General features: G+C 53.1%; 2 protein-coding genes across 2 annotated transcripts in view; both read left to right on the top strand.

Annotated features, from left to right (window-relative positions):
- The first annotated feature begins 1,571 nt into the window (after positions 1–1,571).
- IL22RA1 (interleukin 22 receptor subunit alpha 1) lies at positions 1,572–22,629 on the top strand. The gene is given in 9 exon segments (XM_026517048.4): positions 1,572–1,707; positions 6,238–6,370; positions 7,290–7,468; positions 9,097–9,272; positions 15,547–15,685; positions 19,570–19,691; positions 20,733–20,808; positions 20,811–21,034; positions 21,036–22,629. Coding segments are annotated over 9 exon segments (1,737 nt in total). The 5' UTR covers positions 1,572–1,664; the 3' UTR covers positions 21,681–22,629.
- Positions 22,630–23,495: 866 nt separating this feature from the next.
- The window catches only part of MYOM3 (myomesin 3), a 49,323-nt gene continuing 45,510 nt past the window's right edge, over positions 23,496–27,308 (top strand). Inside the window, exons 1-3 of the mRNA XM_048221733.2 lie at positions 23,496–23,683; positions 25,766–25,840; positions 26,302–27,308. The gene's annotated coding sequence lies outside the window, so the exon portion shown is untranslated. The remainder of the gene's footprint in view (positions 23,684–25,765; positions 25,841–26,301) is intronic.

Here is a 27,308-nt window from a genome sequence, read left to right as displayed (position 1 = left end):
GGAGAAGCAGGCTTCCCACTGAGAAGGGAGCCCGATGCGGGGCTTGATCCCAGGACCTGAGCCGAAGGCAGACGCTTAACGACTGAGCCACCCAGGCGCCCCTGTATGTGTGTTTTAACCAGGCTTATACCGTGCTCAGTGTTTGCCATGCTTCCTCTCATTTGATGAAATATGGGGAATCTTTGGCCGCCAAACATTTTCTCCAGCGCTATTCAAATGCAGGGCTGTGCTCCTCTTGCATTGGGGAGACAAACCATTATTTATTTAGCCAACCCTCTATTGTTACACATGGAGCTTCTTCCTTTTTTTTTTTTCCTATTTACTATTAGAAATGAAGTCTGAATGTTCCCACATTCTTATAGCTTTCTGAAATTACAAGAAACGATTGGCAAAAACCATACCTTCATTCCTCCAAAGCACAGCTCAAATTTGGCTGTTTTGTCGAACAAACTTTACCGAAGACTCAAAGCTGATAGAAAAAAAAACAATTACAACACAGAAAAGAAAAACTTAAATGCAGATTGCAGGATAGTCCAGCCTACTACATCCGAAAGCCAGAGGCTTCTGGATGCCTCTAGAGCCTGCTAAAGAACCAGGTCTCCTCATGGTCCTCAGCCTGCCCCTGTATGGCCGGGGCCAGCCAAACTCTTCCCAGGGGCACAGATCTCTGATCATGTCCACCCTAACCAGAGTGCAGGCCCCTTTCCCCTCCCTGAGGCCCAGCAAGAAGGAAAAAATCATTTCCTAAACACCCATCCCAATGCACTTCACGTTAATCCCTATGCATACAGCTCTAGATGGCAGAACAACTGCTTGGGTGAGCATAGTGAATTATCACTGCCCCAAACCAAAGACCCATTCATGAATTTTGTCCCCATCATTAGCACAGCAGAGTCACTGAAGTTTGAGATCTGTTTTTTGTTTTGTTTTTTTCCCGAACCTTTTGGAGGTCCCAGGCCCCAAAAGCTCAAGATAAGAATACCCAGGCTTCTCACTTCCAGCAGCCTCTCTGGAAGGAAAGCTATCCCCAAGGCCATCATCCCACATGGGGAACCTGCTTTGCTAGGAGGCAGAAGAAGGAGCAGCAAACATCCTAGATCTCCTCCTGCCAGAACAAAGCCAGGGAATCACAGCTTTTCCTTTGCTAACAAAGAACATTCTGGAACATAGTTTCTGTGCCCTTGCCTGCTCTGGTTATTGACCTCAGGATAAAATGCTGACAATAAAATAAACGGGACGAAAGTCACATGCATCTTGCAGGTTTTTGAAACACGATGTCAAATTTTTGCCCCCCCTTTTTTTTTTTTTTTTTTTTGTGCCTCTGAGCTTCCTGATAAAGTGCTTGAGAGTCTTGGGTTGAATCAGCCACCAGACCAGATAAACAAGCTGGACTGTCACTGTTACTGTTTTCTGCAACTAGACAGGGAACTCCCTTGGATCCTGCCCAGGACTTGGAATTCCGAAGCACACAGACCAGACACCTTTGCACCTCGCTCCCCCAGCTCAGGCCCCACCCTCCCCGCCTTTCCCTCCCCTCCTTTCCCCCTCCTCCCCTGTGGCCGGGTGGAGCCAAGCGCTGCGGAGGCGGCAAAGCCTCCCAGCCCTCCATCTGTGCTCAGCCCGGAGCCGGAGCCGAGGCCAAAAAGGGCTCTGAGCCCGGCCCCATGAGGACACTACTGACCATCCTAGCCGCGGGATCCCTGGCCGGTGAGTGCCCATTGCCTTGTGGTCAGACTCCCCCTACCCCCCCCACCCTCCGACACCCAGGACGGTGGATCAGGGTTACACACATACACACATACACACACACACACAGCCCAGGACGGCCAGTTTCAGTTTCTTCTCCACCAGGGCTGCCCTGGGTGACAAGCTTCCCTGGAGAATTGGGGAGCACCTCAGGTTACTGGGGAGGATGAGAGGGTCCCTCAGACCTGGCTTCTTCCAGTGACTCAACTCACCTCAAGACTCAGGGATGCAGCCCATTGTCTGAACTGGGGTGCCGGATGCCCTCACCTCAGTGGATGGAGAATTGGCTTGAGGGAGGCAGACATCCTTGGACCCCTCGAATAATTCTGATAGTTGTACCATCCCCTCCTCTGCTTCTGGCCGGCACTGGCCCAGCAAGGGGAGGGGGGAGAAGGACAGATGGACAAAACTTGAGTGTGGCCATTGTTTCTCTCCACGACCCACGGGAGGCCTCTTCTGACCCCTCACACTAGATCTAAAAGAGCATTAACTGGGGCGCCTGGGTGGCTCAGTTGGTTAAGCTTCTGCCTTTGGCTCATGTCATGATTCCAGGGTCCTGGGATCGAGCCCCAGGTGGGTCAGGCTCCCTGCTCAGTGGGGAGTCTGCTTCTCCCTCTTCCTGCCTTTCCCCACTTGTGCTCACTCTCGCTCTCTCTCAAATACAAATAAAATCTTTAAAAAATAAATAAATAAAAGAGCATTAACTCTAGGAAATAAACTGAGGGTTGCTGGTGGGGAGGGGGTGGGAGATGGGGTAGCTGGGTGATGGGCATTAAGGAGGGCACTTGAAGTCATGAGCACTGGGTGTTATATGCAACCGATGAATCACTAAATTCTGCCTCTGAAATTAATAATATAATATATGTTAATTAAACTAAATTGAAATAAAAAATTTTTAAAAATTAAATAAAAGATGATTTTCTCCCAGAAAGGCCAGTCTGCCACATTAAAAGATCTTAAAACAACAGGGCCCTTTTAAAAACAGGACAAAAGGGCATAGTTTTCAAATTTGATAAAATGGATTTCTTGATTTATCATTACAGAGAACTTTTAGACAGATACGTGAAATCCCAGATTGGCTCTCTGCTTCCCAAGACGTTTAATAAAATTCAGGGAACTGTCTCAGGAAGTGAATGCATAGTCCAGACTGAAGAGCAGGGAGAGATGACCTCTGCAAGGCCCCTTCTAGCTCAACGGCAGGATGAAGCCCATAAAGGGCCGGAGCTTCCCAGCCCCCTCTGCTGCTGTCCCCTGTGTCAGCTGGTGGGATCCACAGTGTTTCCAGCTGCCACCTGGGCCCTTCCAGTCTGTTCCACTCCCGCATCAAGCTGGGCATTCCCAACGCACTGGGTCCTTGATGAGTGAGGAAGACTCACTGCATCCCCCAAAGACTCCATTCTGGTTGGAAGTCTCAGAAGCTCTTGACCCTTGCAGATGGGGACCAAGGGGAAACAACCTTAGGAGTTGTTAAGAGCTGAGAAGGTTCTCTGGGCCCCAGGTCTCCTCTGCCCCAGCATTCTTAGGCTGATGCTAGAATATTTTGGATTATTTTTTTTGTTACCCAACTTGTTGACTTAAAATTGTTTTTCCAAGTGAATTTGAAAACTTCCTTTCATAGAGGCCACCAGGCTGCCAGTTTCTAGACAACACATGTGTCCCCAGGATTTCACAATGTAGACTTTCACCCAGGAAGTGCAGAAACAATGCAGGCTGAGGAATACATGGTAGCTTGAAGGGGGGAAAGGAATGAACAGGGCAGGAGAGGGAGAGATCTTTTTTTTTTTTAAGGTTTTATTTACTTATTATGGAGAGAGAGAGCTCAAGCGCGGGGGCTAGGGGGCAGAGGGAGAAAGAGAATCCCAAGCGGATTCTGCACTGAGCATAGGGCTTGATCCCAGGGCCCTGAGATCATGAACTGAGCCGAAATCAAGAGTCAGACACTTAACCAACTGAGCCACCCAGGTGCCCCAAGGGAGAGATCTTGTTAGCTCTCAATGCCCCCTAAAAGAAGAGTCCAGCCAAGGTCCACCCACTCCATTTCTGGAAGCCAACTTCAGTTCCCTCCTGGAAAATGGTGCCAACCTCCTCCCAGCATGGGCCCTTTACCCCCCAAGCATGTGCCAGCCCCAGCCACCAGGCTCCCCCCCACTACAACTAGCGCCCCAGGATACCTACCCCAACCAGCAACCTTCCCAGTGCAGCCCCTAACCCACCACTAGCGGTAGTTAAGCCCATCCCCTGATAGACCCTGGCCTTCTATCAAATCCCACCCTCCCTCTCTCCTGCCCTAACTTTATCACCCCCTCAGAAGCCACCATTTGGTTCTGACCTCAGGTGGACTCCCTCCCACATCTTAAGACCCAGCCCTGAATCCAGGACCATTCCTTCCAGAACAGACTCCAATTCTGCCCAGACTCATCCAAACAAGATGTCGGCCACACCTCGGAGCTCAGTGGCATAGCCATCACATTGGCTAGAGGCAGTAAGACACGTCCTCCCCATGCCCCAAGTCCCCTAGGTCCTGTTCTGGGAGCTCCCGGAAGTCTGGAACACAAAAATTTCTATAGCTGTTGGGACTGACCAACTCAGATTCCAAGAGGAATGTGGCCTTAGATTTAACCAGTGGATGCATAGCAGGGTCGGGCTGTCCGAACACTTTTCCCCATCCTCACAGGTGCCTCCTAAGCCCACGGACCCCTCTTGCAGAAATATTGTACGTAGACTTGGAGCGGGGAATAAATAACTATCCTCTCCCTACACCTTGGGTCTGTTGGTTGTCATGGCCTCGTCTGGGGAGGAGCGAGGCACACACACATCAAAGACACATATGCACACAAGGCTCCAAGGCCTTGACGCAACTGGGTCTGCACCTGCTTAATTCCCACCCCAGCCAACCAGCCGTTCTGAGCATGCTCAGAGCCAGCTGCCGGCTCCGGCCGCCATTTTCCTGCAACCCCTCTTCCTTTCCACAGGCCAAGCCGGGAGGGCTGAGAGAAGAGTTTCCTAAGTGAAGGCTCTCATTTAGAGTTCAAGATCGCTTTGGGGGGCAGTGGCCCCTCCCTGGTCCTCTTCTTGGGGCTCTGGCCTTTGCTGTGCCCTCCCTGCCCTCTTGTGTTCCCCCACGACCAGTCTAGCACCATGATGAGGACGGCAGGCTCCGTCACGGACTCACCGAGACACGGGGCAGGGAAAGCTCTCTGAGCCCCTGCTTCTGCCTCCTCGGGGTGTCAGGAGGGTTTCGTGAAGAGACTTAGCCTAGTGCCTGGCACTGGAAGCACATTTCACAAGTGTCCGCTGCCGCTCTTGTCACTAGCGTTTGCCTTTAGATAAGCCGAATTATCCCCCATCTCAGAGATGAAGAAAACAGGCCCCCCAGGGTGGCCCTGCCCGTGTGTGGCTCCCATCGGCCCCCTCCCCCCGTGAAGTCTGTGTGGCTGTGGCAGGTGCTCTGTCTTCCTCCCCGTGCTGGGCGGGCAGGGGCGGGTTCCGCCAACAGAGGGGCCGGAGCCCACGAACGTCCTCTCCAGCCTTGTGTGCGATTATTGATTCTGGGAAAGTTGTTCTTTGATGTGTTAGTTGAACCATCAGCGTGTAGTTGAGCGTCTTTCCAATATTCCGCTGGTGAGACGCCAACTTCAGGTGTGTTCGCAAGCGAGGGAGGGACAACCCCAGGGCCGTCAGGGGGTGGAAGAGACGCGGTCCTCCCTCGCTGCTGGCGGGGACGCAAGATGCCGCAGCCGCTCTGGAAAACGGTTTGGCACACAGTGGGGCGGCCGTTCGGAAAGTCAAACAGAATTACCACGCGAGCCGGCAGCTCGGCTCCTAGCTCTATACCCGACCGAACTGAAAACATAGGGCCACTTACAGACTTGTACACAAACGTGTACCGGAGCGCTGTTCCTAACAGCCGAAAAAGTGGAGACAACCCCGGTGTCCATCAACTGATGAATGGATAAACTGCAGAACAGCCGTCCAGTGGGGTATTATCCAGCCGTAAAAAGGAAGTAAGGACTGACGCAGGCTGCCACATGAATAAATCTCGAACACGTTATGCTAAGTGAAGACACGAAAGGCCACTTACTGTAAGACTGTTTGTATGAAAAGTCCAGAACAGGAACCATAGAGCCGGAAAGCAGCTTAGTGGTTGACTGCGAGCTGGGGAGCGAAGGAAGGGAGAGGGACCCCTAATGGACACAGGGTTCCTTTTTAGGGTGATGACAATGCTCTGAAATTAAATAGTGGTGATGGTTTCCCTACTTTGTGAATATATTCAGAAACCCCTGATTTGCACGCTTTGAAATGCTGAGTTTTATGGGCTGCGAATCATAGCTCACTAGAACACTTGAGAGCAAGAGAAGGAGGACTGTGCTGGTCAGTGGCAGAGTCTCTGGTCCGTGGGTGCTGCTGCCGCCCTCCGGTCGGACGGCTTGTTGGCGGGCTGGGGGCAGGACCCTCGTGCCCATCTGCTCACCCTGCTCCCACTTCCCGCAGCTCACATGGTGGAGGACACCTCGAATCTGCTTCAGCACGTAAAATTCCAGTCCAGTAACTTCGAAAACATCCTGACGTGGGACAGCGGGCTGGAGAGCGCCCCGGACACGGTCTACAGCGTGGAGTATAAAAGGTGGGCTTCCCTCTCCACACGACCTCTTCGGACTCTGCTCTGAAACCAGCCCTTCCAAGAAAATCCCTGTCTACCAGATGTCCCCACGTCCCACCTGGTCCCCCACCCCGGTCTGATGTGACACAGCTCGCACCACCCCCTGCCAGAAAAAGCTTTGCTCTGTTGTGGTTTCTTTTGCAAAGGGAGGATAAAATAATGGTTAAAAGTACAGGTTCTGGAGTCAGACTGCGCAGGCTTCCCTGCCAGCTCTGGCCTTTATAACCTGGGGCCATGGGGTAATCTTGCCAAGCCTCAGTTTCCTCACCCATAAGGTAAGGCTACCAAGAGTACCTCCATCAGAGGATTGTTAGGTAGATTAAGCAAGATAGTCATGAGCGCTTGTGCCTGGCAGATAATAAAATGGTTTTACAACAAAGAGCCATGCCCACCCCTCAAGCCCAGGCCCCTGTTCCTGCTCGTCTCCCTTCCTACGCAGAGGAGGAGGTTGGCATGGGCTCAGGGGTCCGCACACCTGGGTTCCATCGCTGGTCCTGCCTCTTTACCCTGTGGCAAGTCCCTTCCCCTCTCTAAGTTTCAGTTCCCGCATCTGTCAAATGGGGATGACAGAGCCTGCCTCAAAGGCTTATGGTAATGATGAGCCCAGAATGTGAACTCAAATCCTGGCCCCCCAAATGCATGCCCCAACACCAGTCCAAATTTTTCCCCTTTAAGCCTCAGCTACCTCATTCAAAAAGGAGGGAGAATCATGTCTTCAACCTCACAGGATCATTGTGAGGACAAACAGATCAGCCACATAAGGGGCCTAGGACACAGAATGTGCTAAGTAAATATTAGATATCGTTATCATTATTAATAAACCGCAGGCCCAGTGCCAGGCCCAATCATTCAAGGTGTGCTCCGGCCCCTCCCGTGCCCGCAGGTACGGAGAGAGAGAGTGGCTGGCGAAGGAGGGCTGCCAGAGGGTCACCCGGAAATCCTGCAACCTGACCATGGAGACGGGCAACCTCACGGAGCTCTACTACGCCCGGGTAACTGCCACCAGCGCGGGAGGCCGGTCAGCCACCAAGATGACCGATCGGTTCAGCTCGCTGCAACACAGTGAGTGGGCACCCCTCACTGCAGGGGAGGGGTGGGGGGAGGCCCAGAAGGTCAGGGGGCAGTTCGAGATGTGGTTTTAGGGAAGGGCACCCCAACTAGAGATGATCCCGTGCACAGCTGGGGGTCTTTCTCCAGTTCCATCCCGGCCTCCCAAGGTCAGTTCACCTTCCTCTGGCCTCTCGGCTCCAGCCAAGGGCTCCTAACTCAGTGCCCTACTCCGGCCCTGCCTCTTTTCCAATCTTAGTCTTGGTCTGGGCTTCCACATCCCCTCCTAAGTGGGTGTCCCCGCTGTCATCCCAATGACCTCATTTCATTATGTCACCACCTGCTACTCTCTGTTCATTGTCTTCGTAGCTGCTATCACCATCTGCAGTGATGCCCTCTGCCTGTCTGTATCCCACCTGCCTCCGTGCGGGGGCGTGGAATCCCGCGTTCTCGGTCCTTCGCACGGGGCCTGGCACGGAGGAGAGGCTCACCACGTAATTGATGAGTGAATGAATCTGAGTTGCCAAACTCCCCACACCAGCTGAGCATGGGCAATGTTCACTAACTGACTTCACAGCCACGTGGTTTTCCAAGAAAAGAAAAAATAAAACTAGTTATTTTTTTCTAGGCTTATTCAATTAAGACATATTTATTGTAGAAAATCTGGAAAATATAGAAACGCACAAAGAAAAATGAAAGAAGCCCAACATAATCTGAACACTTAAACATAACCAGAGTTAACTAGCGACTGTCTCTACTCTTTGGTGACCTGGTTGTTTGGTTGCTTTTCACACAACGCCCTCAGGAACGTTTGCCCACGTCATGAAGCACTTTTCCACAGCATGACATTTCACGGCTGCAGAATGGTCTGTTCTATGCAGGTGTTCTTAATTTCCTTCCCCAGTTCCCTTTTGGGGGACTTTCAACTCAGTTTTTCAATTTTATAAACAAAACTGAAGTGAACATTCTTTTAGCTCCAAAGTTTTCAGTCTCAGAGGTCAATGGACCTTGAGGGATTTTTATAAATTCGCTTCAGGGGGAGTAGGGCTCATGAATCCCCGAAATTGGGTGCAAAATTTTTGCATGTGTACATTTGGAGGGAGAGTAGATCCGATCTGTAGCATTCGTCAAATTCCTAAAAGGGTCTGTAAACCAGTAAAGCTTATTTGGTTATTCAGCAAATCACATCTTGAGAGAGACTGAAGTCTCAGGCCTGGCCTTTGAGGCCAAATCAATAATTTGAGGCCCCCTGAGCATGACTTAGTTTATATAGCTGAACTCTCAGTCCCCAAAGCTGTCATTGCCAGTAGACTGGGGTAAAGGGTGCTATGGGCAGACTCAAGGTGGGGACTGTGGAGGCAGGGACAAGAGCACGGTTAATCTAAGAGGTCAGTACCCCTCTCCCTGGGTTCTGCCCATTCACCCCTGGGCACCCCTTTGCCAGCCTTAAACCCACACGCCCATTGCTAGCAGTCGTTTTCTCTTCTCACCTGTTTGTTTAGTTGCTGCTTTCATTAGCATAACTGGGGCTGGGGCTGGAGGAAAGGGGAAACAGTCAGTCATGTCCCCTGGTCCAGGGCAACCTCAGACACTACGGGATGATTCCAGCCTTTTCTTTTTGCTTTTCTCTCTCCCCTTTCCAGCTACCATCAAACCACCCGACGTGACCTGTATCCCCAAGGTGAGATCCATCCAGATGATCGTCCATCCCACCTCCACGCCTATCCGCGCTGGGGATGGCCACCAGTTAACCCTGGAGGACATCTTCCCTGACCTATTCTACCGCTTAGAGCTCCAGGTCAACCACACCTACCAAATGGTAAATATATGTGCCTCCCTGGTCCTTCCCTGCCTGGGAAACTCATTTCTCTGTCAATTAGATCTGCATTGCTTCAAGTAGAAAGGAGATGTTTTATATAAATTAGCATTTATATATCTACAGCCCTCCCTCTTGTAGATCACATAGACAAGCACATGCTAAAGTCTCTGACAAGTCCTGCAAAGCCAAGACTCCAGTTTCAATTCATTGACTACGACTTCTCTCAAATTTCTTGACCAGAGAAACTCCTTTCATTTTGCATAATTTTTTAACTTTATTTTTTGCCTGATGCCTTATAATACCCTGGAGAGCAACCTCTACTAACATCTTCAGATGTCCACTTTGGAAAATGCTGAAATCTATTGCTGCTGCTGCATTTCCTTTTGCTAGTTGTCCACCATTTGCAGGAACTGGATACAGGCTGTGTCTTAAGATCACTAACAATGAAAGGTGGAAGGCAAGGGCATAAATGGTCAAATGATGTATGAGGTATTTCTTTTGTATCCAGGAGATATGTGTTTTCTCCCAAGCATGTGCCAGGGGATCCATAATTCCACTGAATGGCTATTCCCACACCCAAGAGGTATAATCTAGTGGATGGGGAAGGAGCTAAAGCAAGAATTCAAATAGCTAGAGATAGAGGAAAATAAGGATATTGCGTGGGGTGGAGCGGGAGCAGGGTGGTAGGAGGGGAGATGGCAGCTCAAAGAGTTCTGGAAAAACTTCCAGATCAGAAAACTTTCTGGTGCCAATACCAACTTCTGAGGCATGCCGAGTAATACACGCCTAGTATATCATTTATTCCTCACCCTTACCTTGTGAGGTGGGGGCTACCATCTCCATCTCCTGAATGAGAAAACAAAGAGGTTAAGGCACTTGCTCAAGATTGTTCAGGAAATGATAGCAGGGGCGCCTGGGTGGCACAGTCATTAAGCGTCTGCCTTCGGCTCGGGGCGTGATCCCGGCGTTCTGGGATCGAGCCCCGCATCAGGCTCCTCTGCTGGGAGCCTGCTTCTTCCTCTCCCACTCCCCCTGCTTGGGTTCCCTCTCTCGCTGGCTGTCTCTCTCTCTCTCTGTCAAACAAATAAATAAAATCTTAAAAAAAAAAAGGAAATGATAGCAGAGTCAAGATTCAGATCCAGCTGTGTTCACAGCCCACATTTTTCCCTCACTGGCGTAGACGGCCCCACCAGGATCGGGGAGAAAAGCAGGAAAACTTAAAACTCTCCTGGGAAGCACAAAACTGCCCAGTTTGGCTGGAGCACGGAGACCTACAGGCCAGGTTCTCCTGCAGAACAGTTTCACAAAACATGGCCCCAAACCAATGGCGTCAGAATCTCCTACAGTATTTATTTAAAATGCAGGTGCCTGGGCCTTCCTCCGATCTACTCAGGGCAATTCAGCAGTGGCACCTCTAGGATCTGAGTTTTTAGTCAGCAGCCCGAGTGCTTCTTACCCACCCTGACATCTGAGACCCGCTGGTGCAGAGGAGGCTGCTGTGGGAGATAAGCCGGGCGGGCAGGCTGGGAGGTCGAGGGCTGGGGGTGTGGACAGAGGAAGGTCTATTGATCTCAGTAGTCAGGGGAGCAATCAGAGATCACTGAGCAGGGAAAGTCCCTATCATACTACCTATTAGTAAATATTTGGGCTTTAGTGACTATCTTATTTACAACTTAATTCAGTCTGTGGTCAGAGAACACACTCAGCATGACTGCCGTTCTTCTGCATTTATGGCCGGGCATATGGCCCATCTAGGGGAGTGTCCACATGCTCTTGGTTTGGCGGAATGCTCCGTGAATACCCGTCCGATAATCGTATGACTCAGGTGCTCTGTGTCTTTCCTGATTTGGGGAAGATCTGTTGTTCTTTTCATTGCTGAGAGTATCAAAATCTCCACCTGTGACTGTGGGTTTGTCTCTCTTCCCCTCTAATTCTGTGCAGATTTGCTTCATGCCTCTTGAAACTCTGTTCTCAAACAGACACATTTCTGATTGTTACAGGCTCCCGATCAATCGACCCTTTTATCGTTATGAAATGTCCTTTTTTCCTCCAGTATCATTCTTTGTACTGAAGTCTACTGCACCTGTTATTCACATAACCACTCCAGCCTTCTCACACGCACAGTCTGCCTGGTATGTCTTTTTTTGTTTTGTTTTAGATTCTATATCTTTATTTATTTGAGAGAGAAAGCACACGTGTGCACGAGAGTGAGCACAAGCAGGGGGGAGGGCAGAGGGAGAGGGAGTAGCAGGTTCTCCCTGAGCAGGGAGCCCGGCGTGGGACTCCACCCCAGGACCCTGGCATCGTGACTTGAGCCCAAGGCAGACGCTTAACCAACTGAGCCACCCAGGCGCCCGTGCCTGGCACATCTTTTTACCTCCATTTATTGTCGCTCTAACTGTGTCTTCTATTTAAAGTGCATCTCTTGGGGCACCTGGGTGGCTCAGTCATTAAGCATCTGACTTCAGCTCAGGGCGTGACCCCAGAGTCCTGGGATCGAGCCCCGCATCGGGCTCCCTGCTCAGCGGGAAGCCTGCTTCTCCCTCTCCCACTCCCCCTGCTTGTGTTTCCTCTCTCGCTGCCTGTCTCCTCTCTGTCAAATAAATAAATAAAGTCTTTTGGGGCGCCTGGGTAGCGCAGTCGTTAAAGCGTCTGCCTTCGGCTCAGGGCGTGGTCCTGGCGTTCCGGGATCAAGTCCCACATCGGGCTCCTCCGCTGGGAGCCTGCTTCTTCCTCTCCCACTCCACCTGCTTGCGTTCCCTCTCTCGCTGGCTGTCTCTCTGTCGCGTAAATAAATAAAATCTTTAAGAAAAAAATAAATAAATAAATAAATAAATAAATAAAGTCTTTAAATAAATAAATAAATAAATAAAGTGCATCTCTTGAAGATAGCATTCTGACATCTCTGCCCTTTCATTGAGATATAATTCACATACCAGAAAATCCTCCCTTTTAAAGTGTACAGTTCCATGGGTTCTCGTACCTGTGAGAAGTTGTGTGACCAACACCACTGATTCTCCTTGTGCTGTTAATCTGTTTTCAAGTTCTCTGACTCTTCTCTCAACTCCAGTCTGCTATGAAGACCATTCAAGTGGGATTTTTATTTCAGATATTATATTTTTCAGTTTATTTCAGATATTATATTTTTCAGTTCTAACGTTTCCAATTTTCATGGTTTCTGCATCCTGGTGAGATTTCCTAGTCATTCGTTATGAGCCCATTTTCTTTTGCTTCTTTGGGCATATTTATGGTAGCTGCTTGGATATCATTGTCTTGGGCGCCTGGGTGGCTCATTAGGTTAAGCAGTTAAGCATCTGCTTTCAGCTCAGGTCATGATCTCAGGGTCCTGGGATTGAGCACCTCTCCCCCTCATCGAGCTCCCTGCTCAACAGGAAGCCTGCTTTTCCCTCTCCCTCTGCTGCTCTCTCTGCCACTCCTCCTGCTTGGGCTCTCTCCATCTCACTCTCTCTCAAATAAATAAATAAATAAAATCTTAAAAGAGAGAAAGAGAGAAAATCATTGTCTGCTAATTCCAGTACTTTGGTCATCTTGGAGTAGGCCACCATTGATTGTCTTCTCTCCTGAATATGGATCATGTTTTCCTTTACTTTGCATGTCTAACAATTTTCGAATGTATCCTGGATGCTGTGAGTGGTACAGTGGAGGGACCCTGGATTCTGCTCTATTCCTCCGGAGAGTATTGATTTGTTTTGTTTTGTTTTGTTTTGTTTTAGCAGGCAGGTAATTTGGCTGACCTTCAAACTCCAAAATCTCAGTCCCATTCTTTCACCTTTACCTGGGCTGTTTGGAGTTTACCCCACTCGCCTTCAGGGCCAGGCAGGGATTTGGGCCAAGTTTATACTCAGAACTTGGGCCTCCCTCTCTATGGACCTCTCCTATCTGCAGCCTCTCCCTTCACTTTCTAGCTGTTAGGATTGTCGGGAGCTCTGTCTTCTTATTATTCAAACCAGTAAGATTACAGGGTTTCTATTTAGGTTTAAACCACCCCACAAGGTGAAGGCCTGCTTTCAAGCTAAAAGACATTTTAAAAGATGAGAAATTTACCCAATGACTTTCCCTGCCTCCTTTTTCCAATATCTGCCTGCTTTTGCTTACTCTCCAATGCTTGCAGGTAGTTTTTATTTTGGCCGGAGTTGATAGTTGTTGCTTTAGGGAGGGTTGGTCCAAAGAAGCTATGCATTCCTGGGAGCAGAAAGAAGAGAGATCAAATGTGAAAACGAAAGGGAGATCAGGGCAGAAAGTGAGGGCCCCCTGCAATGGTAGGGGCTGGCAATCACTGGCCCTGAAGCAGGCCAGAGGCAGAAAACATCTGGAGAAGGAGGAACCTTGGGGCGCAGCAACTCCGCTGGGCTTGTGTCATATGATCTTTAACGTGTGCAATTTCAACCATACGAGTTACTCAAAACAAAAAGTCATAAAATCTGTTTATGTACTTCTTCACCCACTTACACCAACCCCCAGAAATAAAAATGAAAACAACCCTAAGCCCTGGCTTCCGTGTGCCTGGAAAGGGGAAGATGTAGCTGAAATGCAAAGAACCAAAGAAAATTCTTACTTTTTGAACACCCAAGAACACAGCTCCTGGTCCTTTAAGGGAAGGTTTATGAATCACTTAAGGCCAATTAGAAGCAAGGGATGTGAGAGGGGCTTTGTCAAAAACAGCTTCAAGTTCTGGGCCTTGAATACTGGAACAAGAAAGACACCATGAACGGAGCTAGGGAATCACATGCAAGTACAGGTTTGGGACTGGGGAGGGGGAGGGACCCAGAGAGAGGAGACCAGCACGTTTGGACACGCTGAGTTAGACATGCCCACGGGGTGCCATCGAGCAGCGCACTGGAAGTGCGCATCCAACTGGCAGCTCTTGCTAAGTTTGGGAGTTTTCTACACATCGGTGATCTCCAGAGCCATGGGTTCAGATAAGATCACTAGTGAGAAAGTAAGTGGAGAGAGAAAAAAATCAGATGAAGAACAAATCTTGCAGAACAACAGAATCGAGGCACTGAGACCAATGAGAGAAGTAGGATGAGAACCAGAATGATGCAACAAGGCAGCCAAGGGAAGAGTTCAAGGTCAAGAGGTTAGAGACACACCGGAAGGCTAGAGTTAAAAGAGCAGCTCTAGGGGTGCCTGGGTGGCGCAGTCGTTAGGCGTCTGCCTTCGGCTCAGGGCGTGATCCCACCGTTCTGGGATCGAGTCCCACATCGGGCTCCTCCGCTGGGAGCCTGCTTCTTCCTCTCCCATTCCCCCTGCTTGTGTTCCCTCTCTCGCTGGCTGTCTACCTCTGTCAAATTAAAAAAAAAAAAAGCAGCTCTAGTAGAAGGATCAGCAACTGAAAGGAGCAAGGGCTTGCTTCAGCAGGCAAGATGTGGCAGGAACAACAGGTGTTCAGCATTGGCAGAACCCAAAGGGCCAGGTGGGCTGTAGAGAGAGATAAGTGGACAGGGAGACAGGGACTGGGGTTCTATCCCATGATATCAGCCGAGCCATCAAAAGATTTAAATAGGGGAGCATTGGAATTATGTTAATCTTTTGTAAATATCACTTTGGCACCAGGATGAATATGGAGGTGGACAGGGGCAAAACCAGAGACAGGTGACCAGTAAGCAAGCCACTGCAAGAGTCCAGGCTCACGATATCAAGGCCCAGTTATGGCAGAAGTGATGAGGAAGGCAAGAGAGGGATGGATATGGGGTGCCTGGGTGGCGCAGTCGTTAAGCGTCTGCCTTTGGCTCAGGGCGTGATCCCAGCGTTATGGGATCAAGCCCCACATGAGGCTCCTCCCCTGGGAGCCTGCTTCTTCCTCTCCCACTCCCCCTGCTTGTGTTCCCTCTCTCGCTGGCTGTCTCTATCTCTGTCAACTAAATAAATAAAATCTTTAAAAAAAAAGAGAGAGGGATGGATAGTCAAAGGTTTTTGATGTTTGATAGAGAAGGAGGAGAAGGAGAAAAACTAGAAGAAGAGGGGATAATGATGATGTTGGTGGTGCTGGTGGTGCTGGTGGTGCTGGGGGGAAAGTGCTGGAGGTGGTAGTGATGGTGCTGGTGGTGCTGGTGATGCTGGTGATGGTGCAGAGGGCAGGGGAATAGGAACAGAGCATTATGGACTGACCCACCAGTTCTTGGTTTGGGCAGCTGGTGCCACCATTGTACTGGGCACCGTGACCCAGGCAGACGTGTGCGCAGCCTTGATTGGGCTCCACGTGGAGACTGGTGCCTAAGAGGAGTCACTCTGGGTTCTCTGTCAAATTCAGCACCTTGGAGGGAAGCAGAGAGACTACGAGTTCATTGGCCTGTCGCCTGACACAGAGTTCCTTGGGACCATCATGATTTTTGTTCCAACCTGGTCCAAAGAGAGTGCTCCCTACGTGTGCCGAGTAAAGACCCTGCCAGGTAAGCTCAGGGGAAACCAGCGGGAGCCGGACACCTGATTTCGAATCTCGGCTCTGTGCTCTCTTCCCTGTAACCAAGGCGGGGTTTGGTGGGGCTCACAAGCCTGCAGAGGGATGATTAGTGTGTTCCCATAGTCAGTCTTCGTTAATCCATCACTGAGTTAGCCGATGGGTTATCATTAGACGCGTTTAATCCCCACCTTCCAGCCCGCTTGGATTTCCTCTCCCTGGCCAGCTTTCTGTGTACCCTGGCAAAGCAAATTCACTTAATATTAACCCAGGGGAGATATCCTGGGAAATAATCTGCAGAAGGGAAAGCAGAGAAGATAAAACGTTCCCTCAATATCTTCCAAAGTCAAAGAAGAGTAACAGTGATGAGAACTAGCATTTTTTAAAAGATTTTATTTATTTATTTGAGAGAGAGAGAGAGCGAGAGAGAGCACAGAGGGAGAGAGAGAAGCAGACTCCCCACCTAACAGAGAGCCCGATGTGGGGCTTGATCCCAGGACCCTGAGATCATGACCCGAGCCAAAGGCAGGCGCTTAACCGACTGAGCCACCCAGGCGCCCCGAGAGCTAGCATTTCTGCAGTGCTAACCAGGACCAGGCACCACTCCGCACATTCCTCGTGAGCCCCCTACAAGACAGGTGCGATTATCGCTTTGTTTTACTGAGGGAACCGAGGTTCAGAGTCGTTAAGTACTTTGCACAAGGACACGCAGGTGGTGAAGGATAGAACGAGGCGGAATTCAGGAGCCCATGTTCTCACCGTGACGCTACAATAGAGATCGTTTTGAGTCATCGGCCCAGCGAGCTGGTGCCCCACGCTGCCTTCCTCTGGCACACTGAAACCCGACTCTCATCGTTAAGCATCATGATATTTTTATTAGTGTTCATGTTCACAGAGATAGAAATGTTGTAATGCTCAGAGCCGCAAGTTTAGAAGATGAAAGTGATAGTAGCGGGTCAGATGGATTTGGAAAAAAGAGTCTCCTCCTTAGTCATCAGCTTCAGAGTAATGATGTCAGTAGGTGATTTCTGTTCTAATGAACAGAGGAGAGGAGGCCGCTAGAGGCTGGGCCCTCGGGTAGACTGAAGCGTGATAGAATCAGCATCGCATCGGTTCTGGTCCGCCGTGTTGTTCAGAAACTCAACTCACCAGTCACCCCAAGAACCCACAAGAGACGGATTTCTCCAGCCGAGTCCCAGTGCATGAATTTTCAGGGCAAGAGACGCCTGGTAGGACAGCCAGCACTGGCCGCTTGCACGGGGCGTGCCCTTCCTGGGGAAGGTGCCCCGGGGAGACCCAGAATAGAACTTGGCGAGAGCAGGACTGGAAAAGGAAACCGACTTTACAGGCACCATGCTGAGAGCCCGTATATGATTTGTGACCCCTCTCCCCTGGATGGACTAGACAAATCTTGTCCATTCCTGCCCCCCCCCCCGCGCCCCCACCCCTGCTTGCTGACAACATACTGACCACTCTACCCTCATCCTTTTGTTGGCTCGTCCTTACGTGATCTAGCTTATGACATGATACCTTTTTTTCTACGATTCTAGCTGCTTTTACATAAATCACACTTCTTATTGGCTATTTCTTGCTGACATCTAGAAAGCACCTCATCCTTAAAAATAAGTATATGAACAACAATTCCTACCACTTACTACGTACCCACTCCATTGCCAAGCACTGTGTTGAATGCTTTACATATATTATCCCATCGAATTTACAACAACCCTGCAGGTTGGGTAGCTTCATCCCCATTTCACAGAGGAGGGACTCTGGCTCAGAGAGGCTGAACACCTTGCCAGTAACCACACAGCTGGTCAGGGAACCTAGTTAGTTCATCTGATCTTGAAGTCAGCACTTTGCAATTTTGTTTATAGCTAGGCCTCTCCACTGCATATTTATTCCTCTTATTTTCACTTCAGAGCGATATATCCTGCCCTTGACCCCATATCCTGTCCTCTGTTCTTATCCCTGGAGTCCAGAATTCCCACTTTACCTCTCAGGATGTCTGGGAGGGTCACGGGGCAACATCCCTGTATCTTGATGCTGGAAAGGACTCTCACCCCGTATCCGATTTTTACAGATGAGGAAACGAAGGCATCCTTGTGTAGTGGGGAGAGCTTTGTAGACGTACATGACCAGCCTGGCTCCACTGAGTAGCTGTGTGACCTTGGTCAAGTCACTTAGCCTCTCTGACACTCGGCTTCATCACCCCTAAGAAGGGAGCATCTCTGGCCCTCTTTGTTTGGTGGGATGTCATAGGTAAAGCACGTCACATGGTGCAAACAGTAAGAGCTCAATAACTGCTGGCTACTGTTCTTAATACAGAGTAGACCAGAGAGGGTCGTGCAGCAGAGAGAAGCTTCTCAGCGTACCAGTGGCTGAGCCAGACCCCTAACCCCCCACATTCCAGAGTTGTTTCCATTACTTCTTCCTGTCTTCCCACGTGTGAAATGGCACATGGGAATGTTCCAAGTGCCTGTCCTACCCTGCCGGAGGAGCGGGGTTTTCCTGTACCATCAGGCATGTCAGGTAGAGACATTCTGGTCATGTCTTCCCCCTGGAGCAGTAACAGGACTATCACGTGACGGGGGACAGGGCATCACTGAAGCAGGAAGCTGACCCAGGGAGGCCCAAGCTTCACAGGCTGGGGAGGAGCAAGGAGCGGGCTGGATGTGGAGGCTCCGGCGATTCCCGGGGTTCACAGCAATTGCCAAGGTTCGCTGGCAGCTGGTGCTCAGCACCCCACGCTGAAGCCACCTGGGGGAATGGAAGGAGGGTGGCCTGGAGAGTCAAAACCCCTGGAGAGCACAAATTGCCAGTTTTAGCAAAAATCCCAACTACCGCTTCCTTACCCCACCCCCCACCGGGGCAGCAAGTGTGTCAGGCCAAGAACCGACGCCCATCCCGAAGATGCGGGACCACAGGGAGAAGGCTCCACACTAAAGCCCTTAGTCAGCCCTCTGCTTCCCCTTTAGAAAGGGTGGTGCCGCCCAGGCTCCCTCCCAGGCAAGGTCTTCCCTAACACCCAGCCCGCTACCTTTGTAGGGGGGCGTGGAGGACAGGCCCCTCCCATTGCCACCCCCCACCTCCCCACCTCTGCCCAGAGCCGCCTGCCAGGGAAGCAGGGCTGTCCTCAGAGGCAGGCAAGAGAAGCCTGTTGAGAAGGTTCTGCTCTGGCCTTGCTCTGGCCACAGCCCACCCCATAGTCCAAATGCACAGGTCCCCCTAGAGCCTGTGACCTCCTCCTAGCCCATACTCTGGGTACCCGGGACCCCAAAACTCCCTGTACAAATGCCCTGAGCCTGTGTCCCGTCTAGCGGATCTGGTCCTCGCCCCCTTCCTCCAGAGAGGAGACATTCTGTTGATGTGCAGACCCTCAGACCAAAGGGGGGCCAGTAGGCAGCTCTGTGTTCAGGGGCACGGGTGAGCTTGGCCATACGGGCTGGGAGTCCACATCTCTGTGCACAAGGCCCCCCTGGCAGAGAGGGATGGAGCCGCGGTGGGCCAGGGTCACTGGCAGGCCCCCCCGCCCCTCCACATGTTAGCTCGGGACCACCAGGAGTCTGAGAATCCAAACTCAGACTTGGCCTTCCAGGTTGTGATGAAAAGTATGTCTGTCAGGGCGGGGGCATGCAACCTAAGTTACTGAGCGTAAGAATACGATTTCTAAATTCGGGATATTTAGACATCTAGTATGCAGCCGTCTATGTGCGCTCCTGACCCAGCCCGGCACGCGCTGGGGGCCGGAGAGGCCTTCCAAGCCTGGCCCGAGAGGGCAGGGGGAAAAGCACCCAGCCTGCGGCATCCGCACAGGACCGGGCCCGACCAGACCCCGGCCTCAGTCTTCCTGCTCTGGCCCCTGTGCTCCCCCAGATCGGACGTGGACGTACTCCTTCTCAGGCGCCTTCCTGTTCTCCGCGGGCTTCCTCGTCGCGGGGCTCTGCTACCTGAGCTACAGATACGTCACCAAACCGCCTCCACCTCCCGACTCCCTGGTGAGCGGCTGTGCCTGGGGCGGGAGAGGGCGGTCCCGGGGTGGGGACACCGGCCCAGGGGCCCCCAGTTCTCCCTGAAGGGCAGGGATAAGCAAGCAGTGCAGAAAATTGGGCCTCGTTTCGCCTCTCCAACCTGAAGTCGACAAAGACACGGCCCAGCAGGGTGTATTGGAGAAACGTGGGTGCCAGGAATAGTGGGCTTGGGGTGGAAACCCAGGTGACGCGAGAGCATCCACGTCCAAGCAGGTAATGTGGGACCTGGGAGAGCAGGCCCCTGCGAGGGGCCGAGGAGGGGTGGGCACCGGGGGGAGCCCTGGAGCTCATGCCCTGTCCACACGGGCAGCCAAGTACCGCCGCCTGGGAGTGCGGGGCCAGTGCTGCCAGGTCCTCTAAGGCCCTGTGTAAACCACCGAAGTCCCCCTGGCAGCCCCAATATGGTGGCCAGCACTGGCTCCGGGCTGAGGTAGCAGGGCCTGCTGCTGCGGACACCCGAGCTGAGCGGTCTGGGGCTCTAGGAGCTAGCTCTCGTTCATTATGTGAGGGACAGGGGAGCTTGAGGGCATTTCGCTCATGTCAAAGCCCACAGGAGCCATTTCCTGTAGGACTCTCCCGGCCTCCCGTTACCACCCCCTATCCTTTTGCACCTGGCCCCCTCCATCAGGCTCTTAGGGCTCCGCGAGTGAGGAGCAGTGTGGGCCACCCCCTCGAGAGTGTACCCCAAGGCAGCCTCCACTCGGAGTCCTCTACTTCCTGCATTATCTACCTTCTAGAGAAACCACAGCCTGAATCTCTCTCCTGAAGATAACCCAGACTTAAGTGGCTCTCACCTAAAGGGCTGGCAGCCCTGTCCCTTCAGGGAGGCCCAACACTTAGAGGAATCTCTGGGAAATCAAGAGCACGTGCGGCATGTGCATTTTGGAAAGTGCCCTAGGTGGTCTACCCCATCCCCTCTGCCTCCGCATGGAGGACCCAGCCGTCCGCGGTGCCCTCGGGGAGCTTAGAACGCGCCCTAACGTGTGGCCTGTTGTTGTGTCTGCACAGAACGTCCAGCGAGTACTGACCTTCCAGCCTCTGCGGTTCATCCAGGAGCACGTGCTGATCCCTGTCTTTGACCTGAGCAGCCCAGCAGTCTGGCCCAGCCCGTCCAGTACTCCCAAGTCAAGGTCTCCGGGCCCAGGGAGCCCCCAGGAGCCCCGCCACTGCACAGCCTGTCTGAAATCACCTATCTCGGGCAGACAGACATCTCCATCCTCCGGCCCTCTGGAGTGCCAGCTCACCAGACGCTCTCCCCACAGTCCTACGCACCCCAGGCCGCCCCCGAAGTCAGGCCCCCTTCCTATGCAACCGCAAGTAACCCCCGAAGCCAAAACTCCATTCTACACTGCACAGGTCGTGTCCGAGGTCCAGCCTCCCTCCTACACCCCTCAGACCACTCCAGCCTGCTGGCCTTCCTATGGGACCTGCGGGGAAGGCTCTGGCGAAGACTCCCCACCTGTAACACTCTCCAGTCCCAAACACCTCAGGACTAAAGGGCTCCAGAAAAAGGCACCAGCTGGAACTTATATCCCAGATGGCCTTTCTCTGCAAGGGGTGACCTCCTTGGATATGGAGGACCCCCAAGAAGAAAATTTCTTCCACCAGCCTCCGGGAGTTCACGCGGACAGAGTGCCTGAACCCAGTGTGCTACACAGAGGGGACCCAGGGACACCATTGTACCTAAAGGGCCAGCTTCCCCTCCTCTCCTCTGTCCAGATCGAGGGCCACCCGGTATCCCTCCCTTTGCACACTCCTTCCCTCCCATGTTCCCCCACAGACCAGGAACCAAGTCCCTGGGGCCTGCTGGAGTCCCTCATGTGTCCCAAGGACGAGGGTCCCGTGCCTGAGATGGGGGCCCAGAGCCCAGGCTCTCAGGCCTCAGACCTGGAGCAGCCCACAGAACTGGACTCTCTCTTCAGAGGCCTGGCCCTGACTGTGCAGTGGGAGGCCTGAGCAGAGAACAGGGCAGGCCTGGGGCTCCCTCCCTGTCCCCCCCCCTCAAGCTCACATCCTTGGCCATCGCTCCGCCTCAGGGGAATTCCCTTGAAAGAACCAAAGGAAAGAGGGCCCTGGGGCCCCTGCCCTGCTCCACGTTTTGGAGCAAAACGGCATGCTGAGGACTCCAGCCAGAGGGGTTCCGGGTACGCATCATGTGCCGATGAGCTCCGCGGGGCAGGAGGGGGCAGTCAGAGTGCCGGGCGTTAATGCAGGGAGACTTCACGGAGATCCAGCGCCCCAGCTCCTGAGATGCTGGACGCAAAGTTCTCCACCTCACTCCCGGCCAGTTTCATAACCTAGTTCGACAGAGAGTGAGGTCTCTGCCTCCTCTGTGTTCCCCTGTCCTGAGAAACAGAGCCTGGAAAGGACGCCTCCCAGCCGGCTGGGCAGCACCAGAACAACCGCACTGCTGTCAAGGCCAGAGGCAGCACGACGGCAAGACGCCAGGGACGGGTGCGGCCTGGGGTTCAGTCCCGACCCAGCCGCTGTCGGGAATCACAGCATCTCAACTGCGCTCCTCTGCTAGAGGCGGTACCCCAGGTGAAACGCAGGTCCGCCAGGGGAGAACACACAAGCCCTTTCTGCCGGCAGAAGCTGCAGACCCTCTCCTGAGAGCAGGGTTCGTAAGGAAAGGGGGGCCACGTGGCCCCTGAAGTAGACACAACGAGAAAGAGCACACACTGCACGACTTTGAAAACTCGGCCTTGGGTTCGGCTCACCTGGGTTCAGATTTCACTTACCAGCTGTATGACTTCAAGCCAATGAATCACTGCTCGAAACCTCGGTTTCTTCATCTGTAAAATGGGGATGGTAACACCTACTTCACGGGGTTGCGGTGAGGGTGACATTAATAATGTCTATAAAGTACTTAATAGTGCCTGGCACATGGGCAGTGCCCAATCCATGGTGGCTATGTCCGTTGTGATTTTTTGTAATTGGGCCGCACAGTGAGTGACCCACTCCCCCAATTCAGGGTGGCTTCACATGGGGGCTTTCTCGTGGCCTCGAATGATCCTCATTTTCTCAGAATTGCTCTAGGCCAGGCCACAGGGCCTGGACTGCCTGGGGGAGGTGGAGGGATGGCAGGGCCTTCTGGAAACAGGGTCCAAAGACAAATGGAGCCTTCTCCCTGAGGTTGCAGGGGGAAGTTGTTTGGGACAGGTGGTGGTGTTTCCAGAAGATCTCCTCTCCCACACCTCAGCAGAGGCAGTGCGGTGCTCGGCGCTCGGTGCTCGCTCTCTTGCCCTTCTGCCCCCGTGGCTACTCCTCCGTCAGGAAGTGGCTCCTTGCTCGCGCTCACAGCGTGCTGGCACGTCCTTTTGCCTCTCAGGTGACCCTAGGATCAGATAACCGAGGTCCAGAGAGAAGGGACCCAGCTAGGGGCGCCCCACGGAAGCCGGGAGCTCACACCGGCCTTTCTGTCCTCATCGCGGGAAGGAGCTTCCCACACCGGTGTGGGTTCTCAGAGATGAGCCGGAGGAGGCGTGAGGAAGGGGGCCCCGATGGAGTCCTTAGGGGCCAGGACCTGTCGTCACCCTGTTGTCCCAAAGCCTGTTCTGAACATTTCTGAGAAACAGGAACAAAGTCTGTGGCCTCCGCATGACCTTCCCGAGTATACGATGTCCTCCAGTCTCTGTCCAGATGCGCTTCCCTCCTCTTCCTCACCCCCCCCCCCCCCCGTACAGCACAGCTGGTGGTGTTCTTATCTGTTCGTCATCAATATTTAACATCTCTTCAGGGTCACTGGTCTAGACCCAGTACCTCCATAACAGGGGGGTGGACCACCCTCCTGACCACCTCGGCCCGCTCTCTCACAGCTGCCACGGTGGCCCCCATGATTATTCCCCGCCCCCCACACTGCAAACAAGGCTGCTTCCTGTCACTTGGGGTGAACTTGGCCAAAGGTTGACTATCTTCAGTAATGAAAAACCACGTAACAGCCGGCCTGTTCTCACCAGGTAAGTGGGACAGGGAGTCACAGAGATATTTTTTTTTAAGGGCTGTGAAGCCCACTAAGCCCCTCGGGTGACAGACGGATGTCCCAATTCCTCCACGACTCTGAGAGCGAAGGCTGAGTGCCGGAGGAGAGGGAGGAAGGGCTCTGAGCCCCGTGAGCCTCCGCAGGCTGCCTTGGCCCCACTGAGGGGCAGGCCCCAGGTCTGCATCTCCAGCCTCCCAAGCAGGCAGCCCAGGCCTGCAGAAGAGCTGGAAGCAGCTAGAAGGCAAAGGGTCTGAGGCCCCCTGGAGCTGGGCATTGGCATCCGTGAGCGTCCTAGGCCCTGCGCCCATCGTCAGGAATCTGCATGGCCTGGCCCCACCTAGACCGGCCGGGAGTCTACCCTGCAGAGCCCCGCCCCGCAGTAAACGCAGTAAACGAGCAGGTGTGGCCAGGTAGCAGCACTAGGAGCAACAGGGAGGAGCTCAGCCTTGGCGCTGGGCAGTTGACTTCCTTGAGCGCTCATCCTCCTGGTAAACTGCCTTGATGTTATTTTGTAAGGGAAGAAAATGTGGCTCAGAGAGGTTACTTGCCCAAGCTGGTTTCCTAAACTTGCCTCATCCTGAGAATCCCCTGGGAACGTATTAAAAACGCAGCTGCCCCAGCCCCACCCAGACCTGCTAAATCCACGGGTCCTGGGGAATCTGTCTTTCTAATAAGCACCTTTGGTGGTGCCACTCAGGCAAGTGGAGGGAACAAGGTCCTCACACCAACAGTTTCCCTGTGCATAGCTTCAGATCACCTCCCACGAGTCACCCTTATTCCAGCCCCTGGACGGGGGAGGGGGGGCGGGGCAAGGCCACTCGGGTGGTATTTCCACCTGCAAGGTCCACAGAGCTCTGGCCTCCCAGCCACTGGCCCCAGGCACATACAGGGGTTGCCTGTGTTCCCACCCAGAGGATAGGGCCCAGGGGACTGGAGCTCCTCCGGGGTCCCAGAGGCTGGATCCCCCTGTGCCCCTCCCAGGCCTGAGCATCAGCCTGAACGAGGAGGCTATGACCACGTGTCACCGACAAGCCTGGTCCCCTGTTGCTGTCCCCACCCTCCATTCCAGAAAGTGAGACAGAAATGATCAGCGAAGGTGGGAACGACCTCACCTGCTGTGGCTGGTGAGTCCTGGCCCTGAGACCCTATCCACCACGCTCAGCCCCTGGGCTGCTTGAGCCCATTTCCCTTTCCCACTCTCAGGAGGAAGTGGCATAAGGAAGACACATTTTGACCTGTACGTATGAGGCGAACAGTCGTCGGAATTAACTGAGTGGGGAGAGGGACAGAGGGAGGGAGCCGAGAGAAGCAGGGAGAAAGGAAGGCTGCTGTCTGAAACAGTGGCGGGGAAGTTCAGGGTGTTGGGTACATGAATTTAAACAACGGTCCTAATGTTCATACATCCAGGGAAGGCAATACAAGGGTGAAGAAGGGAAGGAAAGGGGAGAAAGAAGGAAATGTTGAGGGTACTGGCCTCAATGAGCAGGGTAACGTACCAGACCGTTTATGCATTTTAACCTCATTTGAATCTAGCAACCATTCTGCAAGATAGGTATTCATTCGTTCATTCATTCATTCTTCAACAAGTATATATCAAGGAGCTAGTTGTATGCCGGGCACGGTTCTCGGGGCTAGGCATACAGTGAACGAGATAGACAGGCGAGCTTCCTATTCTAGAACTTACCTCCAACTCACCAGTAAAGAAACTAAGTTGGCCCAGAGAGGAGGCCCTCCATTCGTGAGCGCAGAGGCCAGAGGCTGGGATTTTAAACCGAGGTTTGTATAGTCCCAAGTCTCCCCTCTGCTCAGCCTCATGAGCTGCGGGTCGGCTGTGTGCACTTTAAGGCATGTCCGGAGCTCCCCGAGGCAAAGCCCCAGGGAGGAGTGAAGGCATCACTGGGGTGAATGGGAATCCCACACACAGGAGGGTAGGCTCTCAGCATTTCTCGTGCTATGGAGTTGCCAGTGGAGTTCTCAGCTAGCGAGTGTCTGTAGGGGGCCAGGCAATCTGGGGCAGGCTTCACATTCCCTAATCGAATCGTCTCAATCTCACTGCAAGGCCAGCATCATTGAGCCCACTGTACAGATAACAGAGGCAGAATGGTGGAGTGACTTACCCAAGGTCCTACAGCAAGTAAGTGGTGGTCCCTCCACCAGGCTGCCTTGGGGGGAAGGGGGTTACAGGACCAGTTTAAATGTCTGTCTGCTGCTGGGTTGGAAGCCCACAGCACCCTGCTGTATAGACAGATCCACACTCACATCTCATGGAGAATGTACACATGTGTGTCTTGGAAAGCCCTTCCAAGGTTGGCTCAATGCAAGATGAAAGAGGGCCACCAAATGTTCTCCCCAAAAGATGCTTTTAACACTGCCCCCAGGGAGGAAGGGGGAGAAGCAGGAAAGCTTGGAAAGGGGGTTTCAAATAGGGCAGGAGATTAAGATTTTAGCTGAAGAGCTCACTTGCATTCTTTCTCTTTCCCTCTCCCTCCCTCTCTTTCTCCCTCCCTCTCTTTCTCTCTCCCTCTCTCTCTCTTTCTCTCTCCCCCTCCCCCCTCTCTCTCTCTTTCTCTCCCTCTTTCTTGAGAGTTGTCCCAGAGGCACTAGGAAGAGTGACAGGCACGGTGTTGCTGGCCCCCTGAGGCCCCAGGAGGAGGCCAGGGAGGGGAGCTGTGCTCTCTGGACCAGCGCTGGCACCCCCTTCCTCAAACCTGCTCAACCCTGAGACCTGGCTCAGGTGCACCGTCCTGATCGACCCCCCCCCCCCACCCCGCAACTGCCTGTCTCTCCACCTAAACTAAGCCTTCCTCCACACCGTGGGTGCTGTGCCCTTCTGCCTGCAAAGGGTGGGTGTGACTGACCGTGCGGGGAAGAACTGAGGTACGGAGGGGGTGTGGCAAAGGCTGCGGAGACCGGGCGGCCACTCTGGAAGCCCCAGAAGTGCCCCCAGTGAAGGAAGAGGTAGCCTCCCCGCTGTCCTGCCCGGGCCACGGCCCCTACACACGCAGGGCCTGGCATGGCAAGCAAGCTCTTTCCATCTTGGCCGGTGATGTTGTGCAAGCACCAGACACCCGCTTTAGGTCACATTCCTTCCGCTGTCTTCACCACAGTGTTCAGTCTCACAGGTCACTGGTCACGGGGGATCAGATCAGAGACGCTGGGTGTCTTCTCCAAGGCACCCGTCAGAAGCCCAGCAGCGCGGAGAGCCACCCCGTATCCGCTTCCGCTACAACCAGGCCTGAGCTGTTACCTTCTTTCTACTTCAGTGGGGGGTGGGGGTGGGGTCTAGAATTGGGCAGAAGGGATCACGCTGAGGGAAGGAACAGGGTGCGGAGGCTGGGGTAGGGGCGGGGACGGCTCCACCTGTTGCTGCCGCCTGAGTGAGGCTGGCCTGACAGGACAGCCCCTCCTCTCTGCCCCCCCTCCCCATAGTTCCCATCCATTGTCATCAACTGTCTCAGCGCTGCTATATTTAAGGCCCTGCAAGCTCCAGGATCACATTCTTCTCCCAGTCCCTGCCGAGCCCAGGGCAAGAAGAAACCAAGGTCCCGCTCATCCTCTGGAATCTTCTCCCCAGAGACATCTAAGTGGGCACAGCTGTTTCT

This window comes from Ursus arctos, unplaced genomic scaffold (genome assembly GCF_023065955.2).
Source record: "Ursus arctos isolate Adak ecotype North America unplaced genomic scaffold, UrsArc2.0 scaffold_32, whole genome shotgun sequence".
NCBI classification, from domain to species: Eukaryota; Metazoa; Chordata; class Mammalia; order Carnivora; family Ursidae; genus Ursus; species Ursus arctos.
This window is presented reverse-complemented; position numbering and strand designations above follow the sequence as displayed.